Raw genomic sequence first — 15,969 nt, 5'->3', positions numbered from 1 at the left:
TTTAAAATGTTATTAAATAATAACATGTTTAAAATGTTATTAAATAATAACATGTTTAAAATGTTAAGAAATCTTAACCATCGTGTTGCTCTTTGTGGAATAAACTGAGTCTCCCATTACTTCATTTTAAGCTGTAAACTGAGATGGCTATGCTTCCTTTTACTTGGCAATTTGTTATTAATACTGTCATTATAGTCTTGGTTGTCTTCCATGAAAGTTTCACATGTGAACAAGACACATGCAAACTGAGGGTTCAGAATAAGTGGACTATCTGAATTCAGACGTACACTGACATTGCTTCTGTATGTTTTGTGCAATCATTTGTTGCAACTAATGAATGTTCTAGAGTGTTGGTGGCATTTTATGTCATGTGACCTTTTCTAATGGAATAAAAACTGGGTACTTGAAGTATTAAGTAGATGATGGTGGTGGTGATGGTGATGGAGGCAGTGGTGATGATAGCATTGGTGCTGGTCATGGTAGTAGCAAAGATGACGGTAGTGAAGATGTTTGCTGTTGCTGATGGTTGTGGTTGAGGTGGGTGGTAGGGATGGTGGTGGTGATAATATTGGTGGTGATGGAGATAAAAGTATGAAGGTGGGGTGGTGGTGATGATGGTAGTGATGATGGTGATAGTGAGGAGGTGATAGTAATGGTAATGATGGCAGTGGTGTGGTGGTGGTGGTGGTACTGGTGATAGAAGGAAGATATGATGGTGGAGTGGTAGTGAGAGTGGTGGTGATGGCAAGTTAGTTGGATGATGGCAGCCCTCATGGAGGGCTTACTATATGAAAAGACTCTTAGATTTTTGCATGGAGTTTTCCTTAACTATTCAGACATTCTTTCATATAACAAATATGTCTTTGGCTCCTGTTCTGAACTAAGCCCTGAAGTGGACTTTTTGTGGAAATTAGGGAGATTTTAAAAAAGACTCAGACATAAGCTCTGTCTTCAAGAAGCTTGTCATCTGTCAGGTATATTCTGTGTGTGCAAAAAATGACTACTTCAATTCAGAAAATATTGAGTTTAATTTTTTAAAAAGTGGCATGCTTTGGGGGATCAACATTCATTCCATGCAGGACACCTTTCAAAGTATTGCATACACAGTATCACTCGATTGATGAACAATGAATGAGGAATAATAGTAATCACAGAAGCTACTGCTTATTGAGGGCAACCATGGGCCAGCCACCATATAAGCACTTTATAGACATGATTTTATTTAATCTTTATTAAATTAAATCTATCATTATTTCCTTTTACAAATGAAGACACTGATGTAAAGGTGTTAAGAACCTCACACAAATTCAGGTAGATTGTAAGTGGCAGAGCCAGGATTCAAAAACATGACCATCAACACACAAACACGGACTTTTAACAACGTATGCCATGTTGCCTGGTGATGGTCATTTCTGCATTTACAAATGAGGAGATATAGCCAATGGCCAAATTTGAGTATAAACTAAATCACTAAATCATGTAATCATAGTTTTTGTGGCACAATTCTATTTTTAAATTTAAATTAAAAAAAAAAAACCTTCTTATAAACTCATCCGGAGGCACGGAGCACAGAATAAATAACTCCATTAAAACCAACCTGCCATATCCCAGGTCATTTGGGTGTAAATGACTCCTAAGGCATGCATCACCTTTTCTCAGTGTGCTGGTCCCTTTCTGCAGACTACTGTTTCAGAGTAGGAAATGACCCACAAGACTCACTCTTATCATCTAAATGCCACCTAGAAAAATCTAGGCCCAAAAGACATGAATTATAAGTCTTTGGAGAAAAGGATGAAATCTATTTTAAGGCAGCCATCCCTACTTATTCAGGTAAATGAGGGAAAAGGACTTCAAACAGCAAAACAAGAGAATTTTTAATATGTCTATATTTCCCTTAGGCATAAAATCAATGACATCCATCAGACACATACATATTTGTGCCTGCCTCCTTTGTTGCCCCAACTCATGCCTTTAGAACTTGACCAGTGACTCTACCAGACAGGAGGGGTGATGGGCCTGGGCTGGCAGTGATAAGTGGAGAGGTGTATGAATGATTACCTACTCCTTGAAGTTAAGCATGTGTCAACACAACAGAATGAGAGTTCTCATTTCTGAGAGCATCTGTACACCTGTGCTTGTGTGTGTAAATTAGACCAGCTGACTTTGCTTTTTTCAGTAGAAGTCCTGGTTTGGATAATATACTGTCATGGGAAGGATTTTCAGATGCCTGAGACTTTTCTTTGTTTCTTTCTAAAAATTATATTTGTGGAGTAATTAAGATATGCAAAGCATGGTGCAAACTTTAATTTTCTCAAAAATCTTGTAAGGTTGTGGTATATTATTACATATTTTTAAGGTAATGAAACTGAGGCATGGAGAAAACTCAGGGTCACAAAGTTAACAAATGACAGAGGCAGGACTCAAACTCTGAATATTCTACTGATAATCACTGTTCTACAATGCCTAAGAAGAGAAAAATTACAAATTGCATTTAATTCATATGTACTTGCTTACTTTTGGAGGAAAACATTCTCTGGTGGCTTCAGCCAGAAGGAACAACCATTGACTGAGAAGTACATTTTTCACACCAGGTCCCAGGGCCTTAAGCGAGCTGACTGATGAGTCACTTCATGTTTCTGCTAGACTCCCATCTCTAATGACTAGTTCTTCTGAAGGAGCTAGACCAAGCTGGGTTCAAATCCTGCCTCTACCACTTATCAGCCATCCTTTCTTAGCCAACTCATTCACCCTTTCCAGGGCTTGGTTTGCTCGTCTGTAAAATGGAAATGGTGATTTTTCTACCCTCATAGTGCTTCAAGGAAGATTAAATGAAAGAAGACAAGCATAGAGCTGAGCACAAGACCCGAAGCAAACTAAATGCTTGACTAAATACTAAGAAAGTAGAAAAGCCAAAAGAAAGTACTGCTAATCTCATGGGAAATCATAAAAAATATCAACTTGGAAAATATTAGCTACAGTTCATCTGGACAGAACCTCACAGATCAAGTAGCCTCAATTGTACATGTGGCTTGCCTATGAAGAACACATGGTTAATTTTGTCCCCTGAACAAATTTCAAAGCAGGCCACTGGATAATTCATGTATATCTTGAGATTTCCCACAAATGCCATGAAAGGCAGCATAGCAGCCTCACAGTATATCTCATCCCAGTCCAGATGGCCCAAGTCCGTTAGAGCCTCCCTTCTCAAAGTTTCCTTTCCAGCCCCGCTTCTCCCTAACGTTACTGGAGCACATTTGGTGTTGTGGCTTGAGTCATTGGCCAAAGTCAGGCTACTCTCTGGGGGTGCTTCCCTGGAAATTCTGCTGAATCCCTAATTCCTTCCAAATCTTGCCCATAGGAAAGTAGGTCAGCTCCCCTTCTTCTGCCATTCTAAGGAAATTCTTTCACAGAGTTGAAGATGAGAATTTGGCTGGGTTGACATTTCCAGAAAATACACAGCACCATTGTGAGCTATGGGTATATTTTATCCACATTTCTGCCAGATTATCTTGAAAGAAAATATTTTTGAAGACCTTGTCTCCCTAAGTAAGATGAATTATTCTCCAAGTAGAATAATCACACCTTGGGTTTGACTAAATTTTAGAGTTTTCAAGGTACATCATCTACATTTAGCCTCAGAGATTCTCATTCTAGTCCTTTAAGTTGGGAAGGGACCTATTTTTAGACATTTTGTAGATGAAATATACCTCTTTAGAAAATAGTTCTGAGGGGTATTTTAGAAAAGGATTGAGATTTTGCTTGTTTATAAAGAAAAAACTGGAAAAACAGTAATATTTCTGGTATGGGCTTGCAGAAAAAAAATATTTCACTAACATGGTAAGTTAACCCTTTTGCTTATATTAGAATATTTATGAATCTACTAGAATATTATGAATATCTTTTTCATTTTCTTTCTTTTTAGAGATAGGATTTTGTTCTGTTGCCCAGGCTGGAATGCAGTGGTGTGATCACAGCTCAGTGCAGCCTCAAACTCCTGGGTTCAAGCGATCCTCCTGCCTAAGCCTCTCAAGAGTAGCTGAGACTACAGGCACACACCACCATGCCCGGCTAATTTTTTAAATTTTCTGTAGAGATGGGTCCACTATGTTGCCCAGGCTGATTTTGAACCCCTGGCCTCAAGTGATCCTCCCATCTCAGCCTCCTAAAGTGTTGAGATTACAGGCATGAGCCCCCACACCCAGCCATGCTTTTCTTTATGTTTAACAAACTGTGTTGGTTGGCCTTTTTAAAGAAACTGAAATGCTGTAGTTGAAAAACAGATCATGGTAATATCACAGGTAATGGTTAGTCAACTTCACAACTCCAAAAAGGATCACAAACTCCAAAAAGTTAGAAATGTTCATTTGATTAATCTTCACAATTCCTAACACACTATGGCTGAGAACTCTAGAAGTGTCTTTGGTGGTGATGTGCAAAGAATACAAAATACATGCTGTGGTCTGCACTTCTAGTTTCATGTTTGGTTGTTTAATCAGGGACCTCAATCTTGACCAAAAATTCTAACAAGAGTTTGCCACTGGGTTCCTGGTGGAGAATAGGAGGCCCATAAATTTCAAACATGCTTGTGCAATGCAAAATCCTGTTCAATTACTATAAATGTATTTAGTGATAAAGGCAGAATGTGGTGTATATATGACCAGTTCTTAGTCCTTTGTAAGAAGGAAAAGAAGCATCTCAAACAAGATGGTCAGTTCTCATCTCTTAGAACTGCCCAAGATGGAGTAGTTGAATTTACCTCACAATTGTAATAAACAAAAGAGAAAAAATAATATATGAAATAACAACTTTTAAGACACTGGACATTAGGAAACGAAATACAGTAATCTTTAGAGAAGGGAAACAGATGAACGCTACAAGTGCTCCGGCTTATAGTCCTGAGTACTCTCAGGCCATAGTACAAGACGAGGGCATTGAGGAGGAGGAGCCCGATGAGCTCCTGGAGCTGAGGACTCAGAGCTGAGAGAACAGGAGGACCAAGACAGTGAGAGCTGACAGGGTGGGATACCAGAGAGGGATAATGGCACAGAGAGTAAACCCCAGAGGTCTGCAGAGGGTCTCCCTGGATTATTCAGGAGAGTATTGACAGCACATGCATGTGAAGGAATTACCTGAGACCAGGGAAAGAACCCTCTTAAAATAGTGCCATTTACTCAACAGGACTAGGAATCATGTTTTTTTCCCACCAGCAAGACTGGAAAAGAACATAATTCACATAGTAATGGGGAGAAAACTTAGGAAGGTCTTAGCTCAGCAATAGGAAATAATTAGCCATGAATTAACCACTGCTTTAGACTCACCTAGCAAATCATAACAGCAAGATCCAAAAGGATCAAACTCTTTCCATGCAACTTAACTGCCTTCTAGAACTAAGCACATGGATATTTACAAGAATACAAAAGTATTTCACACCTAACAAGGAAAATTTCACAATGTCATAAGAAGCAGAAATGCACAAAACATAATGAAGAGTATAATCACTCAAAACCAAACCACAACAGACATAGATGTTAGAATTAGCAAAGATATCAAAACAGTCATTGTAACAGTATTCAATATGTTAAACAGTTAAGTGCAAACATGAAAGGTATAAAAAGAAGATTCCAATAGAATTTGCAGGGTCGAAAACCATTGTGTCTGAGATGAATGATACACTGAATGGGATAATGGCAGATTAGATTTGGCAAAACAAAAAGATTGGCAAACTTGAAAACATAGCAATAGAAATTCTCCAAAATGAAACACAAAGGAAAAAATATTTAAAAAATGAAAAGAGTATTAGTTAGTTTCAGGATCTTCTCCCAATAATTGATTTAAAAAAAAAAATCAGCAGGAATATAGTAGGCTTGAGCAGCACTGTCAACTAATTTGACCTAACTGACATTTGTAGAACACTCCATCAATAGTAGAATATATAATCTTTTCAAGTGTACATGAAACATTTACCAAGATAGACATATTGTGGACCATAAAGCAATGCTCAACATTTTAAAGGATTCAAGTGATAACAAATGTGTTCTCTGACCGAAACAAAATTAAATTATAAATCAATAGCAGAAAGATCTTTGAAAACTCCCTAAGTGTTTGGAAACTAAATAAAGCACTTTTAAATAGTCTGTGGTCAAAGAATAAATAAAAGGGACATTAGAAAGTATAATATTTGGAAATAAAAGAAAATAAAATCAATATGCCAGAATTTGAGGTTCCATTTAAGCAGTACTTAGGAGGACATAAATAGCATTAAATGCCTATATTGACCAAGAAGAAATGTTTCAAATCAATGATCACAACTTCTACCTTAAGAAATCAGAGAAAGAAGAACCACATAAACCCAAGGTAAGTGGAAGAAAGAAAATAGTAAAAATGAAGTGAGTGGAATTCAGTGAAATTGAAAAAAGAGAAGCAATAAAGTCAATAAACCCAAAAGTTGTTTCTTTGAGAAGATCAATAAAATTGATAAATCTATAATCAAACTCACCAGGAAGAAAGAGAAGACACAACTTCCCAATATCAGAAATGAGAAGGGAGATGTATTCAAGGATATTAAAAGGATAACCAGGGAATATTATGAATGATCTTTTTTTTTTTTTTTTGAAGCGGAGTCTCGCTCTGTCACCCAGGTTGGAGTGCTGTGGCGCGATCTCCGCTCACTGCAAGCTCTGCCTCCCGGGTTCACGCCATTCTCCTGCCTCAGCCTCCCGAGTAGCTGGGACTACAGGTACCCGCCACCACGCCCGGCTAATTTTTTGTATTTTTAGTAGAGATGGGGTTTCACTGTGTTAACCAGGATGGTCTCGATCTCCTGACCTCGTGATACGCCCACCTCGGCCTCCCAAAGTGCCGGGATTACAAGCGTGAGCCACCGCGCCCGGCCATGAGCAATCTTTTGCCTATAAGTCAGCTTAGGTAAAATACACAAATTTCTTGCAATGTATAAATGACCAAAGCTTACTCAAGAAGAAATAACCTAAGTAGCCTTATACCTATTAATGAGATTGAATTTGTAGTTCAAGTCTTCCCATAAAGAAAACTCCAGGTATGGATGATTTCACTGGTAAATTCAACTAAAAATTTAAGGAAGAACTAATATCAATTCTATGAACACTCTTCCAGAACATTAAAGAAAAGGGAATATTTCACAACTCACTTATTTCATTTTATTATTTTTAATTTTTATGAGTACATAATAGTTGTACATATTTTTGGGGTACATGTGATATTTTGATAGAAGCATTCAATGTGTAATGATCAAATCTGGATAACTGGGATATCTGTGAATAAAATGGTGGTTAACAGAAGCTAGGAAGGCTAATAGGGAGGCGGGAATAAAGAAGAGCTGGTTAATGGGCACAAAATACTTATTAGAAGGAATAAGATCTAGTGTTCTCATGGTTAACAATAATTTATTATATACTTTAAAGTTAACACCAGTTAACAATAATTTATTGCATATTTCAAAATAGCTAGAAGAGTAGATTTGGAATGTTCCCAACTCATTTTTTGAGGCCAGATTACCCTGATACCAAACCCAGACAAATACGTCGCATGAAAGGGAAACTACCGACCAACTACAGAACATCGTTCATAAGGATGTGAACATAGATGCAAAATTCTAAAGAAAATTTTAGCAAGTTAAATCCAACAATAGATTTTAAAAGAGATAATATGGAATTTATACTGGAAGGCAGGCCCATTTAACCATCAAACATTATCTAATAAAGCATTTTCACAGTTAATAACTTCACCCATGGTGGTGGGGTATTTTTTTTGACATTTTATTTCTATATTAGGTTTATAGTATTAATAAAGGTTGACTCATTTGTTGTGAGAATTAAAATAATGTAAAAGTATCTAATAAAGGGTTGAGTAGAAATGGAGATCAATACATTTCTGCCAGTTAAAAATCTACTTTTTCTTGATTAGGTTCACAAATTCACTTCTTTCATAAAACCAAAGAACATTGGCCATCTACTTCCTGTCTTTCCAAGCTGGCATTTCCTGTTGCCGCCTCACCAATCAGCCATCATTCATATGATTCTAGACAGGCTTCATGATCCCTTAGGCTTAGAGCAGAGCTACTTGAAGTGCTGGTCTGTAGCAAGATAAGAAGCTTGTCTCAGAATATAAATCAAGACAATGTTTTCTTCAAAGAGAAAGTCTTGCTATGAAAATAAATAAATAAATAAATGTCAGCTGAACTAATCAGTGTGCTTAGTAATATAGTTGACTTACATCATGGTGCAAACTCCTTACCTTAAAGTGGGCTGATGAACTGTTTGCAGGCACTTTGAGTACCAGCTTCTTAGAGTATGTCATATCTCACACAGCATTTAGATTCCAAAGTCAGCACTTGTTTATACTTGCTCTCACGACATTGCTGTATGGTATGTAATTTGAATACATATATAAAGGTTTTTGTGCTTGTGCCACCAATAAATGTAACTTTAGTATCTATACTTTCTCTTGAGGTCATTACATATAATTAAATTTCATGCAAATGTGTACTCCAAGTTTTTTAGCCATGTGGAGTACATTAAAAATGAATGTTTCTCATCTTGCATATTAAAATCACTGGAGGATAAATCAATCCTTTCACAAAGATCTGAGATAGGATAGCAAATGGGTTTTTTCTTATGTGACAATATGTGTCAAATGGTAATAGCTCTGCATGTGCTATGTGGGTACAGATTTGGAGGGTGCATCTGGGAACAAGCAATGTGATTATTGATGTCTGCCATGAGTATGGAAATGAAGCATGGTAATACCCTCATGCTGTGTATTTGCCATCTATGACTAGGAGCTCCAAACTTATCTTTCATTAAAAAGAATGACTTGAGTTATTCTGTTGCAGGACATGAAAATTATGGCAGAAAAGAAGAACCAGATCATACTAATGAACCTGGAGATGTCTCTCTTCAAGAATATTACATGGATGTGGCTTTCCTTATAGGTGCTTCCCAAAGAGTAGGAAGTGATGAGTTTAAGGAAGTAAAAGCTTTTATAACCTCAGTGCTTGATTACTTTCACATCGCCCCCGATCCACTGACCTCCACCTTAGGAGACAGGGTTGCTGTCTTGAGCTACTCTCCCCTAGGCTATATGCCTAACACTGAAGAATGCCCTGTCTACCTGGAATTTGATTTGGTTACTTATAACAGTATACACCAAATGAAACATCATCTCCAAGACTCTCAACAGCTCAATGGAGATGTTTTTATTGGCCATGCCTTGCAGTGGACAATTGACAATGTCTTTGTAGGAACCCCCAATCTGAGGAAAAGCAAAGTTATCTTTGTAGTATCTGCTGGCGAAACCAACCCTTTAGACAAAGAAGTCTTAAGGAATGTGTCTCTGAGAGCCAAGTGTCAAGGCTACGCCATATTTGTGTTTTCCTTTGGCCCTAAACACAATGACAAAGAACTGGAAGAATTAGCCAGCCACCCTCTGGATCATCACTTGGTCCAACTTGGCCGAACCCACAAGCCAGATTGGAACTGTATCCTCAAGTTTGTCAAGCCATTTGTCCATTTAATCAGACGTAAGTCATTAATCCTCTGATTGCTTTTGCGATAGATTTAATGTTTCTGTGTACAGTCCATCAGCAGACTTAGTAAAATGATCCCCACTTCAGTTAAGGGTGGTAGAGTATAAGTGAGTAGGAGGGAGTAAAAAAATCTCAGAGAAAATTCCCAGATTTTTTGACCATGAGCCTTGCTGCTGCGCTGCCAAAGTTTTAGCCAGGAAATCCTCAGATGGATGAAAAGTGCCCTTTAGCCCTAACCTGTGAGTGTTTACTATGTGTCAGGTTCTTTAAATTGATTGTGTCATTTAATCTTCAGTGCAGCCCTCAGAGGAAGGTATTCATAAACCCATTTTGTAAGTGAAAAGACTGAGATTCAGAAATGTTAAATAAACTGCTTAAAATCTCACAAGTAATAATTAGTAAATTCTAGACTCAACCCCTCACATTCTGACCCCAGGGCTATGCTCTTGTCTCATAAATCATACTTTAATTACTAAACCCTTAGCAAGATGTACTGCTGTAATAAATAATATCACAGTGACACTGCCCTCCACCTACTCCAAGGACTTCTATTTTGTCTTGTCATTATAAATTAACCTTACTTCTGACTTGAATTCTTATGAGCCATAGGGACAAATCTCCTCTAAAGCCTCTATTTCAGACAGCTGGCAGGGATTTTTAAGGGTGTCTTTACACAGTGGGGCTTTGAGGGTGGCTGCCCCAGCCTCTGCCCATGTGTTGTGACTTTAGACAAGCATATAGCAGCACATCCAAAACCTTGTAACATCAAACAAGTCCTAGCCTGTGCTGGGAATTAGGAATGTGCCAGAGGTTACACTGAATGGTCTCTGCAGCTGCTGCAAGTTTACTAGAGAATCACAAGGATGCGGGTTTTCTGGCATGCGTAAAGCCCCAGGGCTTACATAGTTCTCAGGAATCTTGGAATTTAGCAGTTATATTTAGTAGCAAGTAAAAATGTGGCTTCTCCCAACCCCAAGATAAATAGGGCAGACAATTTCAATAGCTAATGGAGTCTTCTCCCAGAACTTAAAGTGTAATTTCAAAAAATAAAAAATAAATAAATAATTTTTTTAAAAAATAGAGTCTTCTAGAAAGATCCTCCTTTTATATGGAGAGAAACAAATGATAGGAAGAATTTAGAGATGTCCTTAAATTATATCACAAATTTGTGATAGAGCATTGGAATTCTTTATTCAATGACTGGCTGTATCTTCTTGACTCTGCCAAGAACAAACAATTTCCATGTTAGAGTGTGCCTATTTTGCCAAGTCCGTTATAAAAGTTGTTCCTGAAAACACCAACCACATGAAAATATGAACTGACTTTGGGTGAGATAATAATGTAGATGGGTAAAATTTAGACTAACCAGCCCACTCTCTCTCCAGGTGCCATCAACAAATATCCCACCAAAGATATGAAAGCCACATGTGTTAACATGACCTCTCCAACCCAGAGAACGGTGGCACAGAAAACACTGTATTGTGAGTTGAGAAATTCCAAGTTTGCATCATACCACAACTGGAAACAGTCCTTAAGAAAACTGTGAAATGAACAGCGTTTTAGTTTTCAAGATCCAAGTGTGTGTGTGTGTGTGTGTGTGTGTGTGTGTTTTAAATAATACTCATTTGTGATGATAGCACAGGTCTGAAATTAACCACAACTGGAAACAGTCCTTAAGAAAACTGTGAAATGAACAGCGTTTTAGTTTTCAAGATCCAAGTGTGTGTGTGTGTGTGTGTATGTGTGTGTGTTTTAAATGCTACTCATTTGTGATGATAGCACAGGTCTGAAATTAATCACAGATAGAACAGGACTTATATTTGAAAGAAGTATGTTTCCATTTTTGTTTGTTTTACCAAAAATGCCTCCTATTAGTACCTTTTCAGTAACTAGATAACGTAACTCTAATATTGGTTACTGCCAAAACAGAAAACTTATATCAAAGATTCCATGTAACAATTTTAGAGCAGAATAAAAACATAAAAAACAAAACACGACATTTGGCCATTTAGAAAACAAAACACATATGAGGATTGGCAGGAAGGATTCTTTCAAGTTTGATTTTACAAAGTACAACCCTAAGTACTCAATAAAAATTTAATGATAGAAATTATGTTGGTTTGGAATTCTAAACTGCAGAGACAAATGTCTAATTTCCCTTCAGAATATTAGAAAATTGCACAAGTCAAATTTCATTCGTGAACTGCACTTGGGCTATTCCAATCACATACATAAAATGGGTTCCTCTTATATGATCTGGTGGTATTCACATTTAATCTTTCAGGGGACTTGGCTAACTAATTTTTTATCTCTCTTCTCTATTACTTCAGACTTATTCCTGGGATATATGAAATAAAGACAGAAAATGGTGAGCTGTTTGATGAATCTGATTCCCAGGTGCAACATTTCCTTGTATTAGGGAACAATCATAGTAATGGTTCTGGGACAGCTACTGATTTGATGCAGAAGTCATACCTGCTCTTTTCAACTGAGAAATTGGCAATGAAAGACAAGGAAAAAGCACATTTAGAAGAAATTTCAGCTCCAGTGGTTGATAAACAGCAAGAAAAAGAAGGTAATCTTGAGTACCATAGAGTTGAAGACCCTCAGGTACCTTTGTTTGGATTTTCCCCTGGTGGAAGATAAGCAGTTAGAATTCACTAGGAGAGGCAGAGATGACAGGATGAGGATAAAAGAGGGGCTTATCATCTAAGGATCCAAGGGAGATAAAACTTCAGAAAGGCAAAAAATAGTCTTTGTTGACATATTCAGAATTACAAGCAGGTGTAAATGCTTGGTGTGGAGTCAGGAAATTGGGAAGTGGGAGGGACAAGAACAAGGGCAGCAGGTCCCAAGTAAGCAGGAGCAGCCCTGCATCTTTGTGCAAGATCAGGGTGAGGGGGAACTGTGCAAGGAGCCTCCAGAGTTTTAATACTCGATATCTGCTCTCTCCCTTAGCAACTAGAGCTTTTTTGGTTTGAGATGGAGGCCCCTAGCTGAGCCTTAGCCTCAGTGGGACGTGGAGAGGACAAGGCCACCATGGTTCTGAGATCTATGTGGGGACCTATGTAAGTCTCAGGCTCTTCCCTAAACTGTACATGGATGAGAAAGACCCTAAAAAGGATAGCAGAGGCCCTAGAAACTAAACTGTGACTGTTACTCACAGATAATCAGACAGCACTTGCATGCTGAACCTGAGATGATTGCCTGCTAAAACAAAAATATTCTACAGAGAATCATAACAGGACTTAGAGTCTAAACAACATAATATTCAAAATGTTCAGGATACAATCCAAAATCATGCAACATACAGAGAACCAGGAGATGTGAACAATTCTTAAAAAAAAAAGACAATCAACAAATGCCAACCTCAAGGTGACTCTAATGTTGCAATGATCAAAGACATTAAAGTAGCTATTGTAAGTATACTCTATGAGGTAAAGGTAAATAACTTGAAATGAATGGAAAGATAGACATTTTCAAGCAGAGAAATAGAGATCACAGAAAAGAACCCAAAGGAAACTTTAGAAGTAAAAATACAATATCTAAAATTTTAAAACATTCGCTGGATGAGCTTAAGAGCAGAGTGATGATGAGAGAAGAAAGAGTCAGTGAAGGCTGAGTGCAGTGGCTCACACCTGTAATTCTGGCACTTTGGGAAGCTGAAGTGGGCAGATCACTTGAGCCCAGGAGTTTAAGACCAGCCTGGGCAACATGGTGAGACCCCATCTCAACAACAACAGCGAATTAATCAGATGTGGTGTCTTGCAATTGTACATAGTCCCAGCTACTCAGGTGGCTGAGGTGGAATAATTGCTTGAGCCCCAAAAGTCAAGGCTGTAGGGAGCTATGATCATGCTGCTGCACCCCAGTCTAGGCAACAGAGCAAGACCATGTCTCAAAAAAAAAAAAAAAAAAAGGAAAGAAAAGAAAAAGAAAAAGAGTCAATGAACTTGAAGAAAGATTAATTATAGAGTTACACAAACTGAAGAGAGAAAAGATTGAGAAAAAGGCAAACAGAACCTTGGAGACTTGTTGAGTATCAGAATGTCTAACATTTGTTTCACTAGAATTCCATAAGGGAAGTAGAAAGATTCATGCAAAAAAAAAAATATTTTAGGAAACAATGACCGAGAATTCACCCAAATTGGTAAATTACCCCTAAATTGTTAAAAGATATAAATTTATAGATTTTAACAGCTAGGAAAAAAAATCAACAATTCAGACACATCATAATCAAACTGCTGAAAACCAAGGATAAAGAAAAAAAATATTGAAGCAGCTAAGGAAAAACTATGATACAAAATAAGGGAACAACTCAAATGATTGTCGATTTCTCATCAGAAACCACGGAGGCTAGAAGACAATGGAACAACTTCTTTTTTTTTTCTCTTTAATGTACTGAAAGAAAAGAACTGTGGACACAGAATTTTATATCCAATAAAGATATCCCTCTCCCTCTGGAATAAAGACAAAATAAAGGCATTCTCAGATGAAGGAAAATTAAGAGAACTTGTCACCAGCAGACCTGTTCTAAAGGAGAAATATGTGACAGCCAGGGAGTTGGAGTGAGGTCAAATGACCGGTGACCCAGTGCGCAGGAGACATACTGGGCAGGTGAAATTAAGGAAGGGACACAAATGAGAAATCAAGTGGGTGATTGAAAGGGAGGAAGGCTGAGTAAGAAAAAGTGGTGAGAACCAGACACAGATTGCCCATGTGAATAGCTGTACTGTCTGTGAGATAATTTCATACCCATGGTTTCATTGGATTCCCTTAAAAACCCTTTGTGGGAGACGGGAATTAATATCCCTAGTATGCAGATGGAGAAACTGAGACTCAAAGAGGTTTAGTGCCTTGCTAGTGACTCTGTTTTGGTAACTTCTGATTCAGGATGCTTTACAAACATCTGGAGGAAGGAATAAGGGGTAGATCAGAAACAGAAATGGTGGGTTGAAGAGGAAGTGTATTAGTTTTCTTGGACTGCCATAACAAAGACCATAGACTGGGTGGCTTAAATAACATTGACTTATTTTCTCATGGTTGTGGAGGCTGGAAGACCAAGATCAGGGTGCCAGCCTATTAGGTTCCTGATGAGGGCTCTCTTCCTGGCTTGCAAATAGCTGCCTCCTCTCCTTGTCCTCATATGATAGAAAGAGGATCTTGGTGTCTCTTTCTCTTTTTATAAGGGTAACGATTCTGTAAAATCAGGGCTTCACCCTTATGACCTCATTTAACCTTAAATGCCTCCTTAAGGGCCCTATCTTCAATACAGTCACACGGGGTTAGGGCTTCACTGTATAAATTTGTGGGCAAGAGACACATTTCAGTTTATAGCAGGGGATATAATTAAAAATTACTCACAGGAAAGAACCCTGTAAATTGGTAGTTCCCAAACTTGTCTGTACATTAGAATCACCTAGTTTTTTTTTAAAAGTCCAAAGTCTTGCCCACACTCCATATCAATTAAGTTACATTAGAGGTAAGACACAGGCATCAGTTATTTTGTTTTTTCGTTTTGTTTTGTTTTTTGAAGCTCTCAGGTGATTTCAATGTGCATTCAAGTTTGCAAAACACTGCTATAAATCCTCGTTGAATCATTCCTGTTAGACAGCCTTACATATCTCAAGGTGATTTGCTGCTGAAAATAATAAGGTTGGTAGAATCAAAAGGATTATCATCAAGTGTGCATCTTTGTTGTTTGTTATTATTCTTCATTATTTTCTCCAAAAGTTTTCTGCATTTTTCTATTGTAATGATATGTTATACATCTAGAAATAGATGATGTCTTTAATTCTTTTTCTCTCAGATCTCTAGCCAACAGCTTGGTTTAGTTATACTTGGCCAGTCCTGCTCCCTGAAGTCAATCTGAGTCTCTTCAGAAAATATCAGCTTGACTTTTTCTTGCACTCATGAAAGCTTAGTGACTGGAAGTCACTGAGTTGTACTTTATCTTTTTGCAGATAAGGAAATGGAAGCTACAGACATCTGAAGCATCTTACCTAAGAATTCACGGTAATTAATCCAATACTTTCGTCATAGTGATTCATACTCTTATGTTTATAGAAAATAAGTTTACCTTAAAGTTAGGCCATGAAACAGAAATAATAAAATCTATCTCTGAGTTGTTGAAAAGTTTAAGATGATGCATATAAAGCTCAAAATACACACTATCCCTAGAATATAATCAACTTGTATTATCCCTATTTGAATTATCTAAGTTTGATCATCTATTTGACAATTAAAAATATAAATCCATTGTATAGAATTATCACTTTATGTTATTTTGTTCATTTTTTGTTTTCCTAAAGAGATTGAACTTTCCTTTTCATCTGTCCATTTGTTTGATATTTTCATTATATATTTCTACTTAAAGGACAGATTTTCTGTTTGCTCATTATAAAGTA

At 37.5% G+C, this 15,969-nt stretch overlaps 1 protein-coding gene across 1 annotated transcript in view; it reads left to right on the top strand.

Annotated features, from left to right (window-relative positions):
* Positions 1-15,554, top strand: part of COL6A5 (collagen, type VI, alpha 5) — a 94,992-nt gene extending 79,438 nt beyond the window's left edge. The window contains 5 exon segments of the mRNA XM_011933773.1: positions 8,870-9,556; positions 10,948-11,007; positions 11,010-11,043; positions 11,893-12,137; positions 15,526-15,554. Of these exon segments, the coding sequence (XP_011789163.1) occupies positions 8,870-9,556; positions 10,948-11,007; positions 11,010-11,043; positions 11,893-12,137; positions 15,526-15,554 (1,055 nt within the window).
* Positions 15,555-15,969: the final 415 nt, after the last annotated feature.

This window comes from Colobus angolensis, unplaced genomic scaffold (assembly GCF_000951035.1).
Source record: "Colobus angolensis palliatus isolate OR3802 unplaced genomic scaffold, Cang.pa_1.0 Scaffold129, whole genome shotgun sequence".
In the NCBI taxonomy this organism is placed as follows: domain Eukaryota; kingdom Metazoa; phylum Chordata; class Mammalia; order Primates; family Cercopithecidae; genus Colobus; species Colobus angolensis.
Note: the sequence above shows the minus strand (reverse complement) of the source record. Positions and strands in the feature narration are given on the sequence as shown.